This window comes from Pan troglodytes, chromosome 1, assembly GCF_028858775.2.
Source record: "Pan troglodytes isolate AG18354 chromosome 1, NHGRI_mPanTro3-v2.0_pri, whole genome shotgun sequence".
Taxonomy (NCBI): Eukaryota; Metazoa; Chordata; class Mammalia; order Primates; family Hominidae; genus Pan; species Pan troglodytes.
This window is the reverse complement of record NC_072398.2, coordinates 203080109-203106830: the sequence shown is the minus strand read 5'-3', so window position 1 is coordinate 203106830 and position 26722 is coordinate 203080109. Positions and strand designations below refer to the sequence as shown.

General features: G+C 44.5%; 1 protein-coding gene across 1 annotated transcript; it reads right to left on the bottom strand.

The window, feature by feature from the left end:
* Positions 1-2979: 2979 nt before the first annotated feature.
* Positions 2980-26346, bottom strand: RPA2 (replication protein A2). Its single transcript, XM_003307919.7, is given in 10 exon segments — positions 2980-3703; positions 5468-5562; positions 5746-5853; positions 8458-8574; positions 9086-9160; positions 18533-18646; positions 18785-18886; positions 25669-25775; positions 26036-26196; positions 26198-26346. Coding segments are annotated over 10 exon segments (1029 nt in total). The 5' UTR covers positions 26263-26346; the 3' UTR covers positions 2980-3618.
* Between the last annotated feature and the right edge of the window lie 376 nt (positions 26347-26722).

Below are 26722 nucleotides of genomic sequence, written 5' to 3'. Positions count from 1 at the left end.
GAGTTTTGAGCCCAGGCTGGAGTGCAATGGCACGATCTCAGCTCACCGCAACCTCCGCCTCCCAGGTTCAAGCGATTCTCCTGCCTCATCCTCCCGAGTAGCTGGGATTACAGGCATGAGCCACCATGCCGGGCTGATTTTGTATTTTTAGTAGACATGGGGTTTCTCTATGTTGGTCAGGCTGGTCTTGAACTCCTGACCTCAGGTGATCCTCCCGCCTCAGCCTCCCAAAGTGCTGGGATTACAGGAGCCACCACGCCCGGTCAGCCAGGCTGGTTTCTAACTCCTGACATCAGGTGATCCACCCGCCTCGGCCTTCCAAAGTGCTGAGATTACAGGCGTGAGCCACTGGGTCTGGCCGTTTTGTCAGAACAATGAGGATTAGCAGGGATCCAACTAGAGGTAGATACCAGCCTCAGGGTGCATTTATTTTCTTTACCCCTGGAATAAGCCACGGGGTGGTGGGGTGTTATAATGGGACTAGGGATTCCCCCTAGGCAGTGGTCTCCAAAGTGGGGAGCACACAGCCCTAGGGAAACACAAGATGATCACTGGGAGACAGAAAGTAATTTTTAGCACATCCCTTCACATTTTTTAATTTATTTAGAGATGGCACGTCTTGTTATGTTGCCCAGGCTGGTCTCAAACTCCTGGCCTCAAGTGATCCTCCTACTTTGGCCTCTCAAAGTACTGGGATTATAGGTGTGAGCCACTGTGCCTGGCCGCATATTGATTTTTAATATTCTTTCTCATTTCTACCTTTGAATGATTATATTTAACATACCAATACAGTAGTAGACATAAATAATTGCTAAACAAATGACTATAACCTGGAGATGGATGCTCAAAAACTTATCAATGGGTTGGACTTCCCTTCCGCCAACTGCATTTTTAAAAACAAATCTATTAATCCACACCAGATACTAATTCTTAGTGGCCTTCCTCTAGTTAGAAACCCAATAAAGTAGTACTATTCTCCAAGGAGCCTCATTTCCCACCTGTATATGTAAGGATTCTCCCATGAGCAGGCTGGACCCATTGCTAGGCCGTGACACTGGTGGTTTCTAAGAACCTGGGTCACACGGCTATCTCAACAATGGGCCAAGAGAACACTGTACATGTGACCTATTAGGTGGACCACAAATGCCCAAGATGCAAGTTTGTCCTGCCTGAGCAGAGCAGAAGCTCTACAAAGCCTGGAGTTTCATTCTGAGAAGTGGCCTGGCTGGCTCTCCTGCCTGTGCTCATCCCACAGGTCCCAGCAGCGGTCAGAAATCACACAACCCCCATGAGACTGTGGAAATGGCAAGATGGCAGGGAATCCCGCACCACTGAGCAACTATTCTGTGCTGCTGGGAATGCTGAACCAGCCTGTCCCGTGACGCCAATCTCTTATTGTGCTTTATATTCCTAGTACCTGACCTACGGGTTGATACAGCAGGTATCCAATAAGCACTAAATTAACAAGCAGTTGTTAATTGCTAAGTCATCATCTGATTTTTATCAAAAGAAAAAAAAACCGGTCAGGCTCACGCCTATAATCCCAGCACCTTGGGAGGCCAAAGTGGTCGGATCATGAGGTCAGGAGATCGAGACCATCCTGGCTAACACGGTGAAACCCTGTCTCTACTAAAAATACAAAAATTAGCTGGGTATGGTGGCATGCGCCTATAGTCCCAGCTACTCGGGAGACTGAGGCAGGAGAATCACTTGAACATGGGAGGCGGAGCTTGCAGTGAGCTGAGATTGCACCACTGCACTCCAGCCTGGGCAACACAGCAAGGCTCTAAAAAAAAAATAAAAATAAAAATAAAGAAAAAAGAAAACCACTTCCACCTAGAAGTACTGCTACCGCTTTGCCCATTTGAGGGCACCCAGCTTCATAACTAGAAAGAGAAGTTTACCAACCATAAAAGTATCCCGTCATATATTCCAAATTCAAATACACGATTTTACTTGTTTTTAGTCATTGTTCTTTGAGAAAATAACCAAGAACGAACACACTTGCAAATGAACATGCTGGCTGAGTTTTACACATTTGCATAGTTCCGCAGATGTTAACAACTCTGCATGTATAGAAAACAACCATACATTCATCCACTGTTAGAAACCAAGTAGGTGGAGCCTTCTCTACACAGCTGCTAGATCTCATTTAGAAACAGAGTTAAAGCAGAGAATTCTTTTTTTTGAGACGGAGTCTGGCTCTGTTGCCCAGGATAGAATGCAGTTGTGCAATCTCGGCTCACTGCAAGCTCTGCCTCCCGGGTTCACGCCATTCTCCTGCCTCAGCCTCCCGAGTAGCTGGGACTACAGGCGCCCACCACCTTGCCTGGCTAATTTTTTGTATTTTTAGCAGAGATGGAGTTTCACCGAATTAGCCAGGATGATCTCGATCTCCTGACCTTGTGATCTACCTGCCTCGGCCTCCCAAAGAGCTGGGATTACAGGCGTGAGCCACCGCGCCCGGCCAGAGAATTCTTATTTGGATGTTACGTCTCACTAACTTTATCTCAAAATTGGTTCTTTTATTCAAGATGTAGATTACTTTCAGGAGTTGTCAAAAACATCACTGAACTAGTTTCTTTTTCTGTAAGAAACAGCCAATCAAGTTGGCCAAAAAATGACCATAGGCTTTTGGAAAGTCTCATCTTGAGGCCAAATGGGTAGCTATTTGATTCAGTTACATGATCACACACTGCCAAAGAGTCAACATTAAAGTCCATTCTATAATCCCTTTAAATGGCAATACTAGATTTAGACGCTTTACAGACTATGTTTTTTTCAATCTTCACAACAAACCCAGGGGAAATAACGTTTTCTTTTTGTAAATGAGGAAATGGAGGTTCTCAGAGCTGACATAGCCTGCTCAAGATTCTAACTAAAAAGTGGGAAAGCCAGAATTCAAATCCAAGTTTCACTATGTTACACTGCCTCAGATGATAAAGTAGTCATTACACTGCTCAGAAAGAAAAACGAGAATTTTTACAAGTTACTACAATAGAACTGTTTTATTAAACATATGAATGTATTTATTTTGTACAAAACGCAGTAACACTTCTTCTTTTCCTCTGCCCCTGGAGGCACTACCGCAGAACTTCATGTTCACAGAAACACACGTCATGGCAAGTGTGTCAAAAAGTCATGACAAGCAGGAAAGTGCAATTCTGAAAGTAATGCCACACAACCAAAGTGGGAAATGAAAACAGGCAGAGGCCAGCAGGTTTCTCGGCTAGGGTTCTGCCTACAACACCCTGGTCCTGCTCATCTTTCAGCAGGAAACATTTTAAGAAGAGAAACTCCTGAGCACTATGTAAGTACTCTCCTGGTAGCATCCTTCCAATTCCATCTATCTTGATGTTGTAACAAGCTTATTTGTAACTTCCTCAAGAAATCCCACCCTGGATTGCATCCCTGTCAATTGCCCATCTCCCTCTGAGCTTCAAACAAAACAAAATAAAACAGAAGAGCAGTAAGTTTCAAAAGGAAGTCAGAGGAGACCTTTGATAGATGAAACCTACTTCCTAGAAGCCCCCTGGCCAGACATATGCAGAGCTGGAGACAACAGATTGTGAAACTAGGTCCAGCTGTAAAATATCTCAGGTACCCAGTTAGATCCAGTTATTCTGCATCTGTGGATTTAAAATGGTCATCATCCACAGTAGAATAGATGTGCCCCTCATTGCTCAGAAAATCCACAGCTTGCCTAGAAAGAAAGAAGAAAAAAAAAAGGTCATTTTCAGGCCAATTCAGAAGGAAACTGCCTTTTGGATATGGCCAAATATGCAAACTTCGCTTATCTCCCAACTTTCTACCTTAGCTAAGAATTCACAAGTATTCTGCACATAGAAAGCTCTCACAGGGAGAAATGCCAGTAAAATAGCAAAACAGAGCTTATTCATGGAGACAATGGCTATTAGGGCTGTCTTGGATCCCTCTCCCAAATTGTGCAAAGGAAAGACAACAGGGCCTCACTTAAATACAGTCTAAGCAGGAAAACAAGGATCTAAAGCTGTAGTCACACTTGCACACAAAATCTCCTAGTAGAAACCACTGTCTTTAAAAGTCCCCCTTTTCCAGCCACACACTGAAACCCCGTTGGTCCCTCTCAGGGAAGTAAAGTTGTGGGAAGCAAAGGAAACACTCTGAAACCTTCAAACCCTTCAAGGTCCTCAGGGTTAGTGTCAGTAACGTATTTAATAGCCACAATCTACAGAGCACCTAAGTAACAGCAGTTCTCTACCTCATCAGCACGCAACTCTGAGATAGGAATTATTATCCTAATTTTACAGGACAGGAAATGGAATCAGCCCTGAGCATTTCTTATCTATCTAGGCCTGGCAGGTCAATTGATTTATAGTAACAAATAACTATCACAAGCACCATAAGTCAGTTTGTTTGATTGGTTTACTACACTGGAATCAGGAGGCTGCTTGTCTAAGATGGAATCAGGACAAGGGTGTTGGAAGGACTGATTGTTTAATAAGGTACAGATAGCCTAATACACTCATGTCCACAATGGGGACAGTAACAGCAACAGGACTGTACACCTGACGACCAGGAGCTAAGGACTTCCTTCCTCCAGTCTAAATCCCATAATGAAATCAGGTCAACTTTTTGCTCAGAATTATTATATATCCCTCACATATAATGGTCCTTAGTGTTTGCTGAATGAGTGATGTGATGGGTAGCACCATTTTGGCCCATAGTCTTTTTCCTATTTTTCCATAGCTGAACGATTTCCATTCTGCCAACAGGGTTGCAGTTAAGTTTTTTGTGTGTGTGTGACAGTCTCACTCTGTCATCCAGGATGGAGTGCAGTGGCACAATGATGGCTCACTGCAGCCTTGACTTTCTGGGCTCAAGCGATCCTCCCACCTCAGCCTCCTGGGTAGCTGGGACTACAGACATGCGCCACTGTGCCCGGCTAATTTGTTTTTATTGTTTTTGTAGAGACAAGTGTTTCGCCACGTTGCCCAGGCTGGTCTTGAACTCCTGAGTTCAAGCAATCTGCCCACCTCAGCCTCCCAAAGTGCTAGGACTACAGGCATGAGCTAGTGCCTGGCGAACTTTTACTTTTTTTTGAGATGGAATCTCGCTCTGTCACCCAGGCTGGAGTGCAGTGGTGTGATGGTGGCTCACTGCAACCTCCGCCTCCTGGATTCATGCGATTCTCTTGCCTTAGCCTCCGGAGTGGCCGGGATTACAGTTGCGTGCCACCATGCCCGGCTAATTTTTGTATTTTTAGTAGAAACGGGGTTTTCACCATGTTTGCCAGGCTGGTCTCGAACTCCTGACCTCAGGTGATCCACCTGCCTCGGCCTCCCAAAGTGCTGAGATTACAGGCGTGAACCACCATGCCCGGCTGCCAAGTTTTACTTTTTAAACCCACTTCTCACTATCAGGAAACCCTTGTGAGGTGAAATAGGTACAATGCCAGAGCCTGAGCTCATGAAAATCAAATACTTACTTGATTGAGGATACAGACATGTGTTTCAGCTGGTTCTTGAGATCCTGAAAGTTCAACCCTTCAGGTCTTGGACAAGCCTTAATCAAATTCAACACCTGAAGATTCAAATCAGAAAGATTTTAGCAATTATTTTAGATCAGCCTCCCCTTTGCAAACCTGAGTCCCTTTATAGAAAAGAAATGAACCAGGTACTTAAACAGTCGTAGCTCATTAAGGAAGTAACAAAATTTAAGACTATCTGTGTTTTGTATTTCTGAAGCCACTCTGGTGGAGGTTACCTGGTTTTGGGCCACAGTGAGGCCATTTGCTGGCATGAAGCTATTCCCACCAAAGTTCCCTGCTTCACTCATTCCTGGATTGCTGATAGGTGCTCTCCCTGCTGAGGGCTGAATTAAGAAATAAGTTAGCAATATTAGAAAATCCATCAAGTTAAACAGTCTTTACTACTTAAAATAGCTCGTTAAGCAGCTTACAAAAAACAATTTATAAACAGTTTCCCAGTTTATAACACTGCTTACATTGGAGTGGACAGCTATTATCTAATGAGTATTTCACAGGAAGATAAAGTAACTCCCCGAAGCACATAAATATCAAAAAGAGAAAGATACTCTTGGCTCCTTTTGTTTGTGATGTCAGACGAACCAGAGAAGAGTAGCAGCAAGAAGAAAATTACCCAGAGTCTGCTATTTTGGTATCCATGGAGCCCAATCACTCAAGCATTCACTGAGTGTCAATAGGCATGAAGCACCACATGCAGAGAAAAGGAGACACAGTCCCTATCTTCCTCTCTTTCTTTCTTTTTTTTTAACCACCAAATTCTTAAAATGCTCTGCAATCACTATTTTCATTTCCTTTCTCCCCAGTCACTCCTCAGCCCACCATATTTGGGTTGTCCCCCAGTACACCTCTGAAACTGTTTTCACCAAAGTCACCAAAGACTTTTCAACCAATTATCCAAAAGTCTCTTTCAGTCCTCCTAATACTTGACCTCTCGGAAGCAAACACTGCTGACCACACTCCTCTTGAAATGTGTTCCTCCCTGGGCTTCTTGACACCACATTCTTCTGGTTCTCCATCTGCCTCTCAAACTGAACCTTCTCAGTATCCCTCATTAGCCTCTTCTATCTGTCTCCCAAAAAGCTGACAGTGTCCCCAGGATTTCATCCCAGACCGCCTCCTAGGCCACAAATCCTCATTGCCAGCCGGACTGCTAACCGGATGCCAACATGGTGAAACCCCGCCTGTATTAAAAATACAAAAATTAGCTGGGTGTGGTGGTGCGTACCTGTAATCCTAGATACTGGGGAGGCTGAGGCAGGAGAATTGCTTGAACCTGAGAGGCGGAGGCTGCAGTGAGCCGAGATCACGCCATTGCACTCCAGCCTGAGTGACAGAGTGAGACACTGTCTCGAAAAAAAGGGCCAAGCGTGGTGGCTCATGCCTGTAATCCCAGCACTTTGAAAGGAGGCTGAGACGGGCAGATCACGAGGTCAGGAGATCGAGATCATCCTAACACGGTGAAACCCCTTCTCTACTAAAAATACAAAAAATTAGCCGGGTGTGGTGGTAGCCGGGTGTGGTGGTGGGCGCCTGTGGTCCCAGCTACTCGGGAAGCTGAGGCAGGAGAATGGCGTGAACCCGGGAGGCGGAGCTTGCAGTGAGCCGAGATCGCACCATTGCACTCCAGCCTGGGCGAAAGAGCGAGACTCTGTCTCAAAAAAAACAAAAACAAAAACAAAAAACCCAAATAAACAAAATTTTAAAAATTTGAGTAAAGGTAATCCTTACCATGGCCTCCAAAGCCCCATATAATCTGGGCCCTGCCTCCTTGCCTACAACCCTCTCCCTCTCCCCTGTCATTCGCTTCACTCCAGACACTGGCCTTGCTGGTTTCAGAGATGTCATGCTTACTCCACACTCCTGGCTCTTGCACATCCTAGTCCCTCTGGTTTAGAATGTTCCTCATCTAAAATTGTACCATTCTTGTTCCCTCCATCAGCCTCTTCTCCTGTTTTATTTACTTCAGAGCACCTATATAACTACCTAAAATGATACATATATTTTTGTTTATTACTTGTTTCTCCCAAGAATGTAAGTATATAGTGTTCACTGCTATACTCGAATGCCGACTAGAATGATTGGGACTATCAAATCAAAGTAGGCGCAATAAATATTTTTCTTTTTCTTTATTTTTTTTTTGAGACAAGGTTGCTCTGTTGCCCAGGCTGCAGTGAGTGGCACGATCACAGCTCAATGCAGCCTTGACCTCCTGGGCTTAAGTGATCTCCCAACCTCAGCCTTCCAAGTAGCCCATCTAATTCTTTAATTTTTTTTGTAAAGACAGGGTCTCCCTATGTTGCCCAGCGTGGTGTCTTGAACTGGGCTCAAGTGATGCCCCCACACCAGCCTCCCAAAGTGCTGAGATTTCAGGCCATGAACCACCACACCTTGCCCTGAGGGCTTTCTAATACTACAGTCAACTCTAGTTTTGCATGGTCCTAGATGGACTTGTCAAAGTGAATTCACACAATGGAAAATACTAGGGAGAAATTTCAATATGAACCAAGAAATATAATTTCAGGGAAAAAATAATAATACATAATTTTTCCTACTTAGCCAGTAAGTTGGAAGGAAGACAGCAAAATGCTGTCCTGAAGGGGACTACTCTCTGAGTATGCACTGACAATCCTGGAGCTAAGAGCTATATAAGAGCTAAGAGCCTATAATTACATGTCTACACCTGAGGGTTGTCACAGGCCTCAGCTGTCCAGGCCAGTGGAGTCAGAGGAACTCCTAATTCTGAGAGAAACATGAGTGTTTCACCTGGAATAAAATACAATGACAAAGCTAATGGAGAAAGTGTTCTGAGGACTTAGTGATGTCTTTCTCTGGCTCGGCCTTCAAAATATCAAGGAAATCAAAGCTGGAACACAAAAGTAGCCTGTGTTCTTCCAGGGAAGAGAAAAAGCTAGGAAAGCGAGGCTACTCACCTGGCTGTTGGCTTTGCTTAGTACCATGTGTGCATTGATCACTTCCAGAATATGTGTGGTGAACTCATTCATATCCTCCAGGGGCATGATCTTAAAGGCTACCAGGCTCTTTTTGTTCTATTAAAATGAAGGAAAAAAATGTGAATAAAATATGAACATACATTAATTTCAGGTCAACACTGTGGCTCTTTCCTTGGTTATAATATTAATATTTCACCAATATGAGAAAAATGTTATACACTCTCAGAGGTATTCCAAATATGGTCAAACATGAGGAGAAAAAAAACTAAAACTAATAGCTAAGGGACATTAATAATTTTCCCAAGGTTGCATAACCAAGCAAAATCTAGACTCCTGACTCCAAATCTAGTGTTCTCCTTTCTCCAACTAATGAACGCCACAGACAGCAATTGTAGAAGGAGATTCTGTTCTTTCTTTACCATTCTGTTAATTTCATGTTAAGGTTAAAAAAAAAAAAAAGAAAAGTTATTTCCTTTTGAAGAGAGTAAGAAATAACTTCCCATTAAACAGGGAGACTTAAGTATTTTAACTATCCAAAAGCCATGACATGAATCTAGAAACTGCTTCATGCAAAAACACTTTAACTGTTATTTTACTCTGACTTTACCTGAAAAGATCTCAGGTGGCCTGCCACTTTCACATATGTTTCTGGAGGAACCACAGTGTTTTCACTGCTGGTGTCCTAACATAAAATACAAACATGTCATTAAAGTTTTAGTGATGCTGGTAAAAGCCTCTTTAACATTTCTATATTATGTATAGAAAGAGAAAGTTATGAAGTAGAAGAGTTAAAGGATCCTAAAATGGCATTAAGTAGTTTGCCTTGCCTTTTACAACTTATTTTGTAAAATCAGGAATTAGAATAAAAATATCTCTAAAGGTAATTCTCAGTTCCAAAGTTCTGTAGCACATCATAAAAAAGCAAACAATTGTGACACTCGTTCAAGCTCTTAGGCACACAATTTTCTTTTCTTTTTTTTTTTTTTTGAGAGGGAGTCTCGCTCTGTCGCCCAGGCTGGAGTGCAGTGGCACGATCTTGGCTCGCTGCAACCTCCGCCTCCCAAGGGAGGGTTTGAGTAATTCTCCTGCCTCAACTTCCCCAGTAGCTGGGATTACAGGCGCCCGCCACCACGCCCGGCAGGCACACAATTTTCTGGTGGATATACTTATTGGCAAAGCAATTCTACTTTTAGGAATTTAAGGAAGTAATTAAGAACATGCATTAAGATTTAGATTTATCATAGTATAGAATATTAAAAATTTTAAAACAACCTAAATATCCAACATAAAGTACACATTTCTATATAATAGGATACTCCACACTGTTGCAAATGATAACATAGAATTCTATTTACTGGCTGGAAAAACAAGTCATGATACATGGAAAAAAGCTGATTTCCCATTTGGGACAATACACACTAAACTGTTTATAATGGTTGACTAGGATAATTAAAAACGATTTTAATATTTATCAGTTTCCTAGAATATGCACACATTATTTATAAGAAAAATACATTAGCTGATTTTTTTTTTTTTTTTTTTGAGACGAAGTGTCTTGCTCTGTCACCCAGACTGGAGTGGAGTGGCACGATCTCGGCTCATTGCAACCTCTGCCTCACAATTTTAAGTGATTCTCCTGCCTCAGCCTCCCAAATAGCTGGGACTATAGGTGCCTGCCACCACACCCGGTTAATTTTTTTGTATTTTTTTTGTATCTTTAGTAGAGACGGGGTTTCCCCATGTTGGCCAGGATGGTCTCCATCTCCTGACCTCATGATCCACCCGTCTCGGCCTCCCAAAGTGCTGGGATTACAGGCTTGAGCCACCGTGTCCGGCCCATTAGCTGATTTTTAAAGTTCTTTTCTGACTACATAAAATGTATTACTTTTAAAAAACTGAAAATATATCGGGGTATATGGACTCACACCTGTTATCCTAGCACTTTAGGAGGACAAGGCAGGAGGATCCTTCGAGCTCAGGAGTTTGAAACCAGCCTGGGCAACATAGTGAGACCTTGTCTCTAAAAACAAACAAAAAACTAGAAAATATATGCTTAAAAATAAAAACTCTGGCCAGGTGCAGTGACTCATGCCTGTAATCCTAGCATTTTGGGAGGCCAAGGCGAGCAAGTCACTTGAGGTTAGGAGTTCGAGACCAGCCTGGCCAACGTGGTGAAACCCTGCCTCTATTAATAATACAAAAAAGAGGGTGGGCACAGTGGCTCACGCCTGTAATCCCAGCACTTTGGGAGGCTGAGGCGGGCGGATCACAAGGTCAGGAGTTCGAGACCAGCCTGGCTAACAGGGAAACCCTGTCTCTACTAAAAATGCAAAGATTAGCCAGGTGTGGTGGTGGGTGCCTGTAGTCCCAGCTACTCGGGAGGCTGAGGCAGGAGAATCACTTGAACCCAGGAGGCAGAGGTTGCAGTGAGAGACTGTGCCACTGCACTCCAGGCTGGGCAACAGAGCAGGACTCTATCTCAAAAAAAAAGAAAAAAAAAAAAACCACACAAACAAAACAATTGTATTCCCATATACAACATTTTGAATCCACTTGAGAAAAGATCTCTACCTCAACTCCTTTTATCAAAATATATTCCATGTAGATCATAGGTTTAATTATAATAAAAGAAACCATAGAAATAATATGAACAATTTTTTTTTTTTTGAGACAGAGTCTCGCTCTGTCGCCCAGGCTGGAGTGCAGTGGTGGGATCTCAGCTCACTGCAAGCTCCGCCTTCTGGGTTCACACCATTCTCCTGCCTCAGCCTCCCTAGTAGCTGGGACTACAGGCGCCCGCCACCACGCCCGGTTAATTTTTTGTATTTTTAGTAGAGACAAGGTTTCACCCTGTTAGCCAGGATGGTCTCGATCTCCTGACCTCGTGATCCGCCCGCCTCGGCCTCCCAAAGTGCTGGGATTACAGGCGTGAGCCACGGTGCCCGGCTTTTGTATTTTTAATAGACAGGGTTTTGCCACATTGACCAGGCTAGTCTTGAACTCCTGACTTCAGGTGATCCACCCGCCTCGGCCTCCCAAAGTGTTGGGATTACAGGCGTCAGCCACCGAACCCAGCTGAGATTTATTTATTTGGTTTTTTGATAAGGTCTCATTTTATCTCCAGGACGGATTACAATGGTGGGATCTCGGCTCACTGCAGCCTGTGCCTCCCGGGTTCAAGTGATTCTCCTGCCTCAGCCTCCTGAGTAGCTGGGATTACAGGCATGCACCACTGTGCCTGGCTAGTTTTTGCATTTTTAGTAGAGATGGGGTTTTACCTTATTGGCCAGGCTGGTGTCAAACTCCTGGCCTCAAGTGATCCACCTGCCTCAGTCTCCCAAAGTGCTGAGATTACACGCATGAGCCACCGCACCTGGCCAACAGCTCTTTTTAAATCTGAAGTATATATTGGGTGGCTGCTTAAGATTTTTTTTTTTTTTTTTTTTGAGATAAGGTCTCGCTCTGTCACCCAGGCTGGAGTGCAATGGCACAATCTGGGCTCACTGCTACCTCCACCTTCAGTGGGGCAAGTAATAGCAGATGTGGTGGAAATAGCAGGAGAACTAGAATTAGAAATGGAGCGTAAAGATATAACTGAATTGCTGTAACTTTATGGTAAAACTTGAGTGGATGAGAAGTTGCTTCCTTTTTTTTTGAGACTGAGCCTCACTCTGTTACCCAGGCTGGAGGGCAGTGGCACAATTTTGGCTCACTGCAACCTCCATCTCTCAGGTTCAAGTGATTCTCCTGCCTCACCCTCCCGAGTAGCCAGGATTACAGGCACGTACCACCATGCCCAGCTAAATTTTTTATTTTTAGTAGAGACGAGGTTTCACCATGCTGGCCAGGGTGGTCTCAAACTCCTGACCTCAAATGATCTATCTGGCCGCCTGGGCCTCTCAAAGGAGTTGCTTCTCATGGATGAGCAAATAAACTGGTTTCTTGAGATGGAATCTCCTCCTAGTGAAGATGCTGTGAACATTGTTAAAACGACAATAAAGGATTTAGACTACTCCATAAGTTTAGTTGAGAAAGCAGTAGCAGGGTTTGAGATTGAATCCAATTTTGAAAGAAGTTATACTGTAAGTAAAATGCTATCAAACAGCATGATATAATATCGAGAAATCTTATGTGAAAAGGAGACTCAGTTACTCAGGCAAACTTTGTTGTCTTATTTCAAGAAATTGCCACAGCCAGCTCAACCTTCAGCCAACTACCACCCTCCTCAGTCAGCAGCCATCAACAGTGAGGCAAGAATGTCCACTAGCAAAAACATTATGAATTGCTGAGGGTTCGGATAACTGATTATTACAATTTGTTAGCCATAAAGTTTTTTTTTTTTCTTCTTTTTTTGAGAGACAGTTTCGCTCCTGTTGCCCAGGCTGGAGTGCAATGGCGCGATCTCAGCTCACTGCAACCTCCACCTCCTGGGTTCAAGCGGTTCTCCTGCCTCAGCCTCCCAAGTAGCTGGCATTACAGGTGCCCACAACCACACCCGGCTAATTTTTGTATTTTTAGTAGACAGGGCTTCACCACATTGGCCAGGCTGGTCTTGAACTCCTGACCTCAGGTGACCCTCCCGCCTCGGCCTCCCAAAGTGCTGGGATTATAGACGTGAGCCACCGCGCCCAGCCACCATAAAGTATTTTTTAACTAAAACAAACAAACAAAAAAAAAACAAACTTTGGGACTAGTAGAAGCTTCCGAAAGGTAAACTAGAAAAAACTGCACAATTTATTTTTCAAAATTATTTCTTTTTGAGATAGGGTCTTCCCATGCTGCCCAGGCTGGTCTTGAAATTCTGGCCTCAAGTGATCTTCCTGCCTAAGTCTCCTGAAGTGCTAAAGTTACAGGTGTGAGCCACTGTGCCTGGCCTCATTATAAGAGGTCACTATAATCATTTTCAAGTTCTTGCAAACAAAAACACTCTTAGGGGAAGGGGAATCAAAGAGAAAATTTACAAAAACCCCACAAATTGACGTTAAACATAGTAAAAAAAAAATACATATATATGGCTAAAACCAAAGAAATACACATAAAAAAATGACAAAATTTTCACTGAAAAGACTATTTTTTTCTGAGATGGAATATTGCTCTGATGCCCAGGCTAGAGGGCAGTGACGCAATCTTGACTCACTGCAACCTCCATCTCCCAGGCTCAAGCAATTCTCCTGCCTCAGCCTCCCGAATAGCTGGGACTACAGGCAAGTGCTACCATGCCCTGCTAATTTTTAAATTTTTTAAATTATTTTTACGTATACTTTTTTTTTTTTTGAGACAGTCTTGCTCTGTTGCCCAGGCTGGAGTGCACTGGTGTGAAGATCTCCACTTACTGTAACCTCTGCCTCCTGGGTTCAAGCTCTGCCTCCTGGGTTCAAGCGAGTCTTGTGCCTCAGCCTCCCGAGTAGCTGGGACTACAGGCGTGCACCACCATGCCAGACTAATTTTTTTATTTTTAGTAGAGACAGGGTTATACCATGTTGGCCAGGCTGGTCTCAAACTCCTGACCTCAGGTGATCCACTCATCTTGGCCTCCCCAAAGTCCTGGGATTACAGGCATGAGCCACCGCACCTAGTCAAAAAGACTATTTTTTAAAACAACTATCATACTGGCAAAAATTTAAGACAAAAACCCATTGTTATAAAGGGTATGGAGGATGGGCACAGAGGCCCACACCTGTAATCTCAGCACTTTGGGAGGCTGAGGTGGGAGGATTGCTTAAACCCAGGAGTTTGAGACCAGCCTGGGCAACAGAGTGAGATCCTATTTCTTAAAAAAAAAAAAATGTTAAGGGTATGGAAACTAACTGGGCACTCTCATGCATCACGGAAGCGTAAACTGGTACCTTTAGAGAAGACAGTACAAAAATGCAAAAACTAAGATGTTAAAAAAATGTCAAGTGTGTATTTCCCCCCAGAAAACCTACTTTTAGGAATACATCTTATGATTATTTTATTTTTTTGAGATGGAGTTTTGCTCTTGTTGCCCAGGCTAAATGCAATGGCACGATCTTGGCTCACTGCAGTCTCTGCCTCCCAGCTTCAACTGATTCTCCTGACTCAGCCTCCCGAGTAGCTGGTATTATAGGTGTGTGCCACCACGCCCAGCTAATTTTGTATTTTTAGTAGAGATGGGGTTTCACCATGTTGGCGGTGCTGGTCTTGAACTCCTGACATCAGGTGATCCGCCTGCCTTGGCCTCCCAAAGTGCTGGAATTACAGGCGTGAGCCACGACGCCTGGCCTTACGATTATTTTATAATCATGAAGAAATGTATGCAAAGATACTCACTGGAGCATTGTATATAATAGCAAACGACTGAAAAGAAGTTAAATGTTGTTCCCTGACTGGGTCCACTGTTAAGTAAGGGATGATGTATTCTTATAATGGAATCGGTGGTCATTTAAAATGATAGATGTAAATCTTTACAGATAACATTAAAAATCAGTTCTTGGCTGGGCCATGGTGGCTCAAGCCTGTAATCCCAGCACTTTGGGAGGCTGAGGCAGGATCACCTGAGGTCAAAAGTTCGAGACCAGCCTGGCCAACATGTTGAAACCCCGTCTCTACTAAAAATACAAAAATCAGTTGGGTGTGGTGGTGCACGCCTATAGTCCCAGCTACTCGAGAGGCTGAGGCAGGAGAATCGCTTGAACCCGAGAAGCAGAGGTTGCAGCGAGCCAAGATTGCACCAATGCACTCCAGCCCGGATAACACGAGTGAGGCTCAGTCTCAAAAAAAAAACAAAATCAGCTCCTCACCAGGCACGGTGGCATCAGCCTATAGTTCCAGCTACTTGGGAGGTTAAGGCCAAAGGATCACTTGAGCCCAGGTTTGAGGCCAGCCTAGGCAGCAAGCCAAGACCCTGTCTCTATTTAAAAAAAAAAAAAAAAGGCCGATGGCTCATGCCTATAATCCCAGCACTTTGGGAGGCCAAGGCAGGTGGATCACCTGAGGTTGGGAGTTCGAGACCACCCTGACCAACACGGAGAAACCCTGTCTCTAATAAAAATACAAAATTAACCAGGTGTGGTGGCACATGCCTGTAATCCCAGCTACTCTGGAGGCTGAGGCAGGAGAATTGCTTGAACCTGGGAGGCGGAGGTTGCGGTGAGCTGGAGATCGCGCCATTGCACTCCAGCCTGGGCAACAAGAGCACAACTCCATCTCAAAAAAAAAAAAAATCAGTTCCACAACATAATTTTGAGTGAAAAGAGCAAATTACTTAGCAGTTGCATAGCATATTATCCCTTCTACAGTAAAAGAGGTATGTGGACACCTGTATGTACATATATGCAGAGACAGATGTCTGAAAGGATATTTTCCAAAATGTGTCGTAATAGTAGTTCTTTAAGAGACATGAGATGTCAGGTGATTTTTTAAATGGTTTATAAGCAAGCATAGTGCATTTTGTATGAACAAGTAGTACTAGGTATCCATAGTATCTACCTCCCTGCTTGATGGCAGGGACTGTGTCTACCTCATTCTTTTTATACCTGGAACCAAGCACAGTCTAGTTCAGAATTGGTACTCCAACAATAACTGCTGAATGAATTATCCTTTATTTTTCTGAGAAGGAAAAAATTTAAAAATTACATAACTACCAAGTTATTTCTCTATAGATAACTTGTGGTTTTTGAAGGAAAACCGTATTTTTTTTTTTTTTTGAGTCAGTCTTGCTCTGTTGCCCAGAGCAACAGAGCAGTACGCAATCTGCTGGAGTGCAGTGGCGCAATCTTGGCTCACTGCAACCTCTGTCTCCTAGGTTCAAGCAATTTTTCTGTCTCAGCTTCTGGGTAGCTGGGATTACAGGCACCCGGCTCATTTTTGTATCATTAGTAGAGATGGAGTTTCACCACGTTGGCCAGGCTGGTTTCAAACTTCTGACTTCAGGTGACCCGCCAGCATTGGCCTCCCAAAGTGCTGGGATTACGGGCGTGAGTCACCATGCCCGGCCTAAAACAGTCTTTATTATCCAAATTTTCTGTAATGAATGTATTTCAAAAACAAAATACAAAACACCAAGAGGCCTTCTGCACAATTGAAAAATAAAAGGATAAAAAGTATATACTGTATTTCAGTCTATTTTATCCATGTTTATAAAGACACTTATATATATGCTGCTTTGTAAAAATTGGGTCAAATCCTGCATACCACATTGTAATATGCTTTTCTCAACAATTTATGGCAAACACTTCTTTGTGGCAATACACGCTTTTCTGTATCATTTGTAGTATGTTATAAATGTGTCATGGTTTACTTAATAATCCTTTACTGCTAGTATTTTGAGATTGCTTTATTTTTATTTATTCATTTTGAGACAGAGTCTTGCTCTGTCGCCCAGGCTGGAGTGCAGTGGCATGATCTCGGCTCACTGCAACCTCTGCCTCCCAGGTTCAAGCAATTCTCCTGCCTCAGCCTCCTGAGTAGCTGGGATTATAGGTGCGCACAACCACGCCCGGCTAACTTTTGTATTTTTAGGAGACGGAGTTTCACCTGTTGGCCAGGCTGGATTCAAACTCCTGACCTCAGGTGATCTGCCTGCCTTGGCTTCCTAAAGTGCTGCGATTACAGGCGTGAGCCACTTCACTGGCCTAAATCTTTGTACCTGTCTTTAATTCTTTCCTTGATGTAAACTCCTAAGCTGTGGAGTTCTGCTAGGTCACCATTGTTTGTCTTTTTTGGTTTTGAGGTGCAATCTTGGCTCACTGCAAGCTCCGCCTCCCAGCTTCACGCCATTCTCCTGCCTCAGCCTCCCGAGGAGCTGGGACTACAGGCGCCTGCCACCACACCCGGCTAATGTTTTGTATTTTTAGTAGAGACAGGGTTTTACCGTGTTAGCCAGGATGGTCCTGATCTCCTGACCTCGTGATCCGCCCACCTCGGCCTCCCAAAGTGCTGGGATTACAGGCGTGAGCCACCACGCCCAGCGTTAGGTCACTATTTTTATGATGACCGTGTTAGCCAGGATGGTCTTCAACTCCTGACTTCTAGTGATCCGCCCGCCTTGGCCTCCCAAAGTGCTGGGATTACAGGCGTGAGCCACCATGCCAAGCCAAAAAGGAGCTTTATATTAATTAAAAATTTAAATGTTTGTAATATGTTGCAAATATTTTCCACATTCATTTAAACAATACTTATTCCAGGACCACTATGTGACTAGCACTGCTCTAGGTGCTAAGGCTACAGTGGTGACCAAGATAAAAATCTTTGTTCTAGGCCGGGCGTGAGGGCTCATGCCTGTAATCCGATCACTTTGAGAGGCTGAGGAGGGTGGATCACCTGAGGTCAGGAGTTTGAGACTAGCCTGGCCAACATGGCAAAACCCCATCTCTACTAAAAATACAAAAAATTAGGTGTGGTGGCGGGTGCCTGTAATCCCAGCTACTTGGGAGGCTGAGGCAGGAGAACTGCTTGAACCTGGGGCCCAGAGGCTGCAATGAGCTGAGATTGCACCATTGCACTCCAGCCTGGGTGACAGCACAAGATTCTGTCTCAAAAAAAAAAACCAACCAAACAAACAAAAAAGCAGGGGCCGGGTGTGGTGGCTCAAGCCTGTAATAATCCCAGCACTTTGGGAGGCCAAGGTAGGTGGATCACAAGGTCAGGAGTTCAAGACCAGCCTGACCAAGATGGTGAAACCCCATCTCTAGTAAAAATACAAAAATTAGCCGGGCGTGGTGGCAGGTGCCTGTAATCCCAGCTACTTGGGAGGCTGAGGCACAGGATCACTTGAGCCCGGGATGCGGACGTTGTAGTGAGCCGAGATTCCACCACTGCACTGCCTGGGCGACAGAGTGAGACTCTGTCTCAAAAAAAACTTTGTTCTAATGGAACTTAACATTCTACTGTCTCCTGTCATTTGACTTTTAATTCTGTTTTTGGTATATTGAGAAGGTATATAATCAAATCTACTAACCTTTCACTTTAGAGTATCTGTCTTTGATGTCTTTTTGTATTATTTTTATAAGAAAAAACTTTAAAAAGACTAAAAAAGTTCAACATCTCCACAGTTCCAAAGTAACCCCATCATGATTCAAAAACAGCCACTTACATCTGTGTCAACCCACTGGCGAACGTCCATGGGTGCAGCTGTCATGTCATCTATTTTGTAAACAATGTTGGTTGGAGCCTTCTCTGCATGTCTGATGATCCCCACAATAGTGACCTAGGTTAGAAGAAACAAAGAAAAAAAAAAAGGTCTGGTTCCCCCTGAAACCAAGCCTACATTTTTGTATTTTTTAATGAAGTCTTATTTCATTCTTTATTATGAGTAAGTGATTCTTTCACAAATTATTTGACATACCTGTGAAATCTCAACATTCCCAATTCTGAACACTTCATCAACCAAAGTGGCAGAAAGCAGCTGAGATATAGTACAGGGCACAATGTGCTGGGCTCGGGCTCTCTGAAAAGAAAAAACATGCAAAATTCAATTAAGAAAGTAATAACTACCACTCATTCAACACCTGCCATGTGCCAAGTACTTTAAATATATTAGAACATTGAATTTCAAAACAAATCTCATTATCCTTGCTTCAGAGAGATGGAAACCAAGGTCATATAGCAAACCAATACCACACTTTTAGAATCCAAACCCAGGTTTGTCTAACTCCAGAGCTCCTGCTGAATAGATACACATGTTGCTCTGAGAATTCACCAAAATGAGTAGGTCAGAGTGGGGGACAGGATAAGGAAGAATGACCTGCTGCTGCCAGAACAGACCTTCAAGAGGAAACCCCAGCTTTAGGGTGTAGACAGGCTGGTGCTGCTGTTCAGGTCACTGACAAAATGAGATGGTATTGGGAAAAGGTTTGAGAAATGACTAATGGAGACAGGACTTTGGAATTGCTTGTAGGTCTTGTGATGAACTGTAAAAGGTAGAAGAATAGCTTCTTGTAGGACAGATTTTTTGACAATCAAATGGAGCTCCTGGGGAAATGGAGTAAGAGCTTGGCCATGTTGGACATCTTTTTAAATTTTTTTTCTTTGAGACAGAGTTTCGCTCCTGTTGTCCAGGCTGGCATGCAATGGTGTGATCTCAGCTCACTGCAACCTCCGTCTCCCGGGCTCAAGCGATTCTCCTGGCTCAGCCTCCTGAGTAGCTGGGACTATATGTGCCAGCATTTTGCATTTTTAGTAGAGATGGGGTTTCACCATGTTGGCCAGGCTGGTCTGGAACTCTTGACCTCAGGTGATCTGCCCACCTCAGCCTCCCAAAGTGCTGGGATTACAGGTGTGAACCACTGCCCTCGGCCAAATTTTGTTTTGAGATGGGGTCTTGTTCTGTCACTCAGGCTGGAGTGCAGTGGCATTACAGCTCACTGCAGCCTCAAACTCATGGGCTCAAGCAATCTTCCTGCTATAGTCTCCTGAGTAGCTGGGACTACAGGCACACCACCACATCCAGTCAATTAAAAAAACATTTTTTTTTTTTGTAGAGATGGGGCTTTGCTATGTTACCCAGGCTGGTCTTAAACTCTTGGTCTCAAGTGATCCTCCCACCTTAGCCTCCCAGTGTTAGGATTACACACATAAACCACTGTGCTGGACTCATGTTGGACGTCTTAGGGGGAAGAGGCAGGATAGGGTAGGCAGAACAGTATCTAGTGAGTACACTCAAATCATATCTTTTTTTTTGAGATGGAGTCTCACTCTGTTGCCTAGGCTGGAGTGTGGTGGCGTGATCTCAGCTCACTACAACCTCAATCTCCTGGGTTCAAGCAATTCTCCTGTCTCAGCCCCCTCCGAGTAGCTGGGATTATAGGTGCACGCCACCATGCCCAGCTAATTTTTCTATTTTTTCTAGAGATGGGGTTTTGTCATGTTAGCCAGGCTGGTCTTGAACACCTGACCTCAGGCAATCTGCCCACCTCGGCCTCTCAAAGTGTTGGGATTATAGGCGTGAGCCACCGCGCCAGGCCCAAATCATATCTTAAAGCAGCCAGACAATAGTGTAAACTTATTTTTGCCTACCAGTGGCAAGAGGTAGTCTGGGTAACATGAAGATGAATACGATGGGACAGGATTTACCCTCAACATATTCCTAATCTAGGGGAGGTACAAAGGTAAACAATAAACCTGATCTTGATACACTGTAAAATGAAACATGCCATGTGGGACCTCAGAAAAGCTTACTGGCAAAAGAGGGAGGCTTTAGGCTGAACTCTGAAGCACAAGAATTTCAACAGCGAAAAAGTAGCAGGTAACAGGCTGAGGGCAAGTATGTACTCCCAGTCTCCTAGAGGGAATATGTACAAGGCACAAAAACGATGAGAGCTCTTCCTGTCAGAAGCCAAGAGGAAGTGGACCAATACCTGTACTACATGGAAGACTTAGAACACAGTAGACTCTTGGCCTTCATGGATTTAGCAGTCGCAACTCTGACCTGAACATCCACGACACTGCCAATATTTCATTTTGCTGAAGCATGATTGTGAATGGTGAGTACTGCCACAACAGGATAAAGTAAGCTCAGTCAACCGCTGGCACATATGCCACAAAAGGCAGCAGCCAAGCTTGAGGGTTAAGATTGTGGCTCTATTCTCAAGAGCAGCTGCTTGGCCAGGCGTGGTGGCTAACGCCTGTAATCCCAAGGCCGAGGCGGGCAGATCATTTGAGGTCAGGAGTTTGAGATCAAGCCTGGCCAACATGGCGAAACCCCATTTCTACTAAAAATTAAAAAAAAAAATTAGCCAGGTGTGGTGGCGCATGCCTGTAATCCCAGCTACTGGGGAGGCTGAGGCAGGAGAATCACTTGAACTCGGGAGGCGGAGGTTGCAGTGAGCCGAGATCATACCATTGCACTCCAGCCTGGGCAACAGAGACTCTCCTCAAAAACAGAAAAAAAAAAAAGAGCGGTCGCTCTTGGTCACATGTATTAACTCATTTGTACCTCGGTTTCCTCATCTGCAAAACTAGGAATGATATTATAAAAATTACATGGTAAAGGACTCAGAATACTACCCAGCACAAAGCACTCAATAACAAATTTTAGCTATTATTATATTAGCTATTGTTCCTCATTCTTTACATTTGCAATAGCTTTTAATAACAACGTTGACAGGATCAACTTTTTCAATTTTACTTTATGGTATTTTATAGGTAAAGTTACATGCTATGTTAATATTTATAGTCTTAAAATTTGCAGGGGTCCCAGGATTTACCTCTCACAAACTACCATATTTCTGTTTTTACCTATCACAGCTGAGATTTTCATTGTATCTTCAGCATAAGAAAACTTAAGAACCAGTAAGGTAAAGTGGCAAGAACATGAGGTTTGGAGCCAGAGAGTCCTGTAGACCCATGCTCAAATCCCAGCTCCAAAGTCCTGGACACATGACCACCTTTTCTGAAAACTGGGGATATATACCTCTTAAGTTGTAAATGAGACACATAACATATACGAAGTGCTAACACCAATCTCTGCATGTAGTAGATGTTTGACAAATATTATTACCTCTCAGGTAAAAATGTTACATATAGGTAACAGTTGAGATGTTAACAATGCCTTCAAATTCATCTCAAATCAAGTATTTATTTTTTATTGAGCATATATTTTATGTAGGAACTGATCACAAGGAATTCCTAGTCTGCTCCAAAGAGGTTCACAAAGTGTCAATAAAAATATGCTTAATTTTGGAAAAACAAAAACACTTTCAAACTAAAAAAATTTTCATAGTTGACTATGAACCACAGACTACTCTGACAGTACTTCAGGAAAGTACCATTATTACAGATTAAAATTGGGTCACTATTTGAAACTTCACATGGTTCAATCATATTGAACAAATATATAATCAACAGGAAACATTTTGGATAGAGTTTTTTATCACCCAGGGATGGTGCTGCACACCTGTAATCCTAGCTACTTGGGAGGCTGAGGTGGGAGGATCCCTTGACCCCTGGAGTTAAGAGTCTGTGGTAAGCTATGACTGCACCACTGCACTCCAGCGGGGGTGAAAGTGAGACGGTCTCAATTTTAAAAGAAAAAAAGAATAGGGCGTTAACCTAACTTTTAACTGTGGAAAATACTAGATTTAAAAACAAAACAAGGCCAGGCGCAGTGGCTCATGCCTGTAATCCCAACACTTTGGGAGGCCAAGAAGAGCAGATTGCCTGACGTCAGGAGTTTGAGACCAGCCTGACCAACGTGGCAAAACCCCGTCTCCACTGAAAATACAAAAATTGGCCAGGAATGGTGGCATGCGCCTGTAGTCACAGCTACTTGGGAGGCTGAGGCAGGAGAATCGCTTGAACCCAGGAGGTGGAGGTTGCAGTGAGCTGAGATTGTTCCACTGCACTCTGGCCTGGGCAACAGAGAGACTGTCTCAAAAAAAATAATAAAAATAAAAACAAAAAGACTGTCCGGGTGTGGTGGCTCATGCCTGTAATACCAGCACCACGGGAGGCAAGGGTGGGAGGACTGCTTTAGCCCAAGAGTTTGAGACCAGCCTGGGCAACATAGTGACACCCTGTCTCCACAAAAAGAAAAAAAAATTCAGAGACTGGGATTGAGTCTCCAACTTACAAGCATTATTCTCTGAAAAGCTATCTTAATACCCAGCTTTTAGGAATTCTGAGATAAAAATTATAACAACCAGAATGGAGAAAAATAGTTAAGCTTGGGAAGAAAAGATGAGAACCAATCATCTACCTTGTTTTCTCCTTCACAACCTCAAGAAAATCAGAATAGAGAATTAAAGTCCCTTGAGATCTTCTAGGAAAGAGAAAACTACAACAGGGAGAAGTTGCTGCTCATCAGATGTTGGATTTGTTCAGCATCATGTGCGTACTGTCTGATTCTAGTTCCTTACTAGCTATGTAAGCTTAGGCAGTCCCTTAATATACCTGAGTCTCTGTTAGTATGCTGGAATAAACAATAAATTCCTTACAGAATTACATAAAATAATTTATATGAAAGTTATAAAGCGGCCGGGCACGGTGGCTCACACCTGTAATCCCAGCACTTTGGGAGGCTGAGGCGGGCAGATCACGAGGTCAGGAGATCAAGACCATCTTGGCCAACATGGTACAACCCTGTCTCTACTAAAAAAATACAAAAAACTAGCCGGGTGTGGTGGCGGGCGCCTGTAGTCCCAGTTACTCGGGAGGCTGAGGCAGGAGAATGGCATGAAGCCGGGAGGCAGAGGTTGCAGTGAGCCCAGATTGTGTCACTACACTCCAGCCTGGGCGACAGAGTGAGACTCTGTCTCAAAAAAAAAAAGAAAGAAAGTTATAAAGCAATGTCCAAATATACCAGAATATCATTGAGTTTTTTAACTTGCTTACACTGAATCTTAACATATCTGAGTGACTCCTAAAGAGAAGTCAAATTAACCTCACATTTATAAAATGAAATTGCAGTTGTTAAATGCAAACTCAGCTGGGAATGGTGGCTCACACCTGTAATCTCAGCACTTTGGGAGGCTGAGGTGGGTGGATTGCTCGAGGCTAGGAGTCTGAGACCAGCCTGGCCAACATGGCCAAACGCCGCCTCTAAAAAAAAAAAAAACACAAAAATTAGCCTGACACCGCAGTGAACATAGGTAGTACCAGCTGCTAGAGAGGCTGAGGTGGGAATGATCACTTGAGGCATGGAGGTCCAAGCTGCAGTGAGCTGTGATCACGCACCACTGCTCTCCAGCCTGGCAGAGACCCTGTCTCAAAAAAAAAGGCGAACTCATTTCAGAGTGACTAATCAACATTTAGACAGCTTTCTATAGATTGTTTTCCTACACATTGCCTTACTCATCAATTCTCAGAACCACCCCGTGACATGAGTACTACCAGTATCATCAGATGAGAAAAACCAAGGGCCACAGCCTTCAAGATGCTTTCCTGAAGTCACAATGCCAGTTAAAAGGCAAGATGGATTCTGGAGCCCCCATGTTCTGGTTCCATAGCCTGTATTCTTTGTATATAATATTAAGTCTCACAATGACATTTTAAGGTACGTTAGCCCCTCTTCACAGGGGCAAAACTGACTCCCAAGCCAGTTAAGAAATGTGTCCAGTGACACCCTACAAGTAAAGCAGCACGGCAATAGCAGAACACACGTCTATGACTTCAAAGACCACATTTCTTTTTTTGAGACAGTCTGCTCTTGCTCTATCACCCAGGCTGGAGTGCAGTGGCACCATCTTGGCTCACTGCAATCTCTGTCTCCAGAGTTCAAGCGATTCCCCTGCTTCAGCCTCCCTAGTAGCTGGGATTACAGGTGCCTGCCACCACGCCTGGCTAATTTTTGTATTTTTAGTAGAGACGAGGTTTCACCATGTTGGCCAGGCTGGTCAGGAACTCCTGATCTCAGGTGATCCGCCGGCCTCAGCCTCCCAAAGTGCCGGGATTACGGGCGTGAGCCACCGCGGCCGGCCCAAAAACCACACTCCTGATGTCGCCTCATCCCATTTAATTTAAAAACGACTTTGGGCCGGGCTCCGTGGCTCACGCCTGTAATCCCAACACTTTGGGAGGCTGAGGCGGGTGGATCACCTGAGGTCGGGAGTTGGAGACCAGCCTGACCAACATGGAGAAACCCTGTCTCTACTAAAAACACAAAATTAGCCGGGCGTGGTGGCGCACGCCTGTAATCCCAGCTACTCGGGACGCTGAAGCAGGAGAATCGCTTGAACCCGGGAGGCGGAGGTTGCGGGGAGCCGAGATCGCGCCATTGCACTCCAGCCTGGGCAACAGAGGGAGATTCCATCTTAAAAAAAAAAAAAAAAAAAAAGAATGTAAAAGAGACTTAATACAAGTTCAGGCCAGGAGCAGTGGCTCACACCTGTCACCCCAGCACTTTGAGAGGCCGAGGTGGGAGGATCGCTTGAGCTCAGGAGTTCGAGACCAGCCTGGGCAACATAGTGAGACCCCCATCTCTATTTTAAAAAATAAAAATAAATTTAAAAACCAAGTTGAGGGCGTTCACACAAGACTGACTCATTAGCTACACTGATCAATTTCAAAATAAGGCCAACGACGGGAAAAGCCAGGGAAACAGGAGGTGCAAAATTTGGCAAGATTTCATTTCTGAAACTTACAGCACTTAATTATAAGAGATGCAGATAATAATAGATCATTATCGCATCAGTTCATGTTGAAATCTTCCTTCAAAGCATAAAGTTTCTGTCATAGATGACTCAGGGACTTCAGAACAGGATAAAACAAAACTAAATACTCCTTTCAACCTACTGATTTCTTTTCGGCTTGAGAAGGTGCAGGCGATCCAAAGCCCCCCGGGGACTGCGTGTAGCCGCCGGCTCCCCCGTATGAGGAGCTGCCATAGTTTTCGAATCCACCTGTTTTGAACAACAGGATTAGTGCCTGTGCCACGTCCCACGCCTCCGAGAAACCCGCAGGCTCCCGGAGGCTTCGCCCCTTCAAACACTGCCCGAGTCTCCCTAACCTTCCTCGCCGCCTTCCTGCGACCCCCAAACGCCCCAGCTCCGCTCCCGCCCTTCCTCTCCCGCTACCACACGCCTCTCGGACCCTAGGCTCGCCCTCTTGCTAAAACCTCCTGCGATTCTCTTCCTCCTCCACCCCGCACCCCCATCATTACTGTTCCACATCTTGGTCACGATTCTCCGCAAAGAGGCCGAGAAGGTGCGGGTCTGGGGGAATAGCGGAAAACCACAGAACGCGGCCGCCACTGCGCCGCTCTGGCTACTTTTCTCTGGCGCCACAAACTCCTTCCAGCGAATGGCGGAGCCAGTCAGCTCCCGGGGTGCTCGCTTCAGCCAATCGGTGCTCACGAATGCTACGCTTGTTCCTGTCTTCTCTGCCCATGCTCCAGAAATCTCGTACTGCGCTCCCAGTTGGCTCCAAAAGCCTCCGCGGCCATCTTTACGAAGGGCAAAACCCTCCGCACTAGCGGAAGCAAGGAGCTGGCAGAGCGGTGTCGCAAGAAATCAACCAATCAGAACAATACTACCGCGGCGCAGCGCCGTGTGATCCCACCCTCGTCAAGTGCGCGACTTCTGACGTCACTTCCTTTGTTCGGCGTGCTCAGGTTCGTGCCAAACTATCACCAATCAGACGACGCCTTCATCTAAAGGGCTGTAGTGGAGTTTTGGCCTCGGTGTTTCCCACCCACGGTCGTGCGGGAATTGCGCACCTCAGGGACTCGCACCACTAGCCTCACAGCACCGCGTGGAGTTGCTTATTCTTTTACATAGGAGGTCACATTCTCTTCGTGTAATGCCACCAATGGTGCTGATTCTCCCCAGTGGGGCTGTGAGAAACCTAC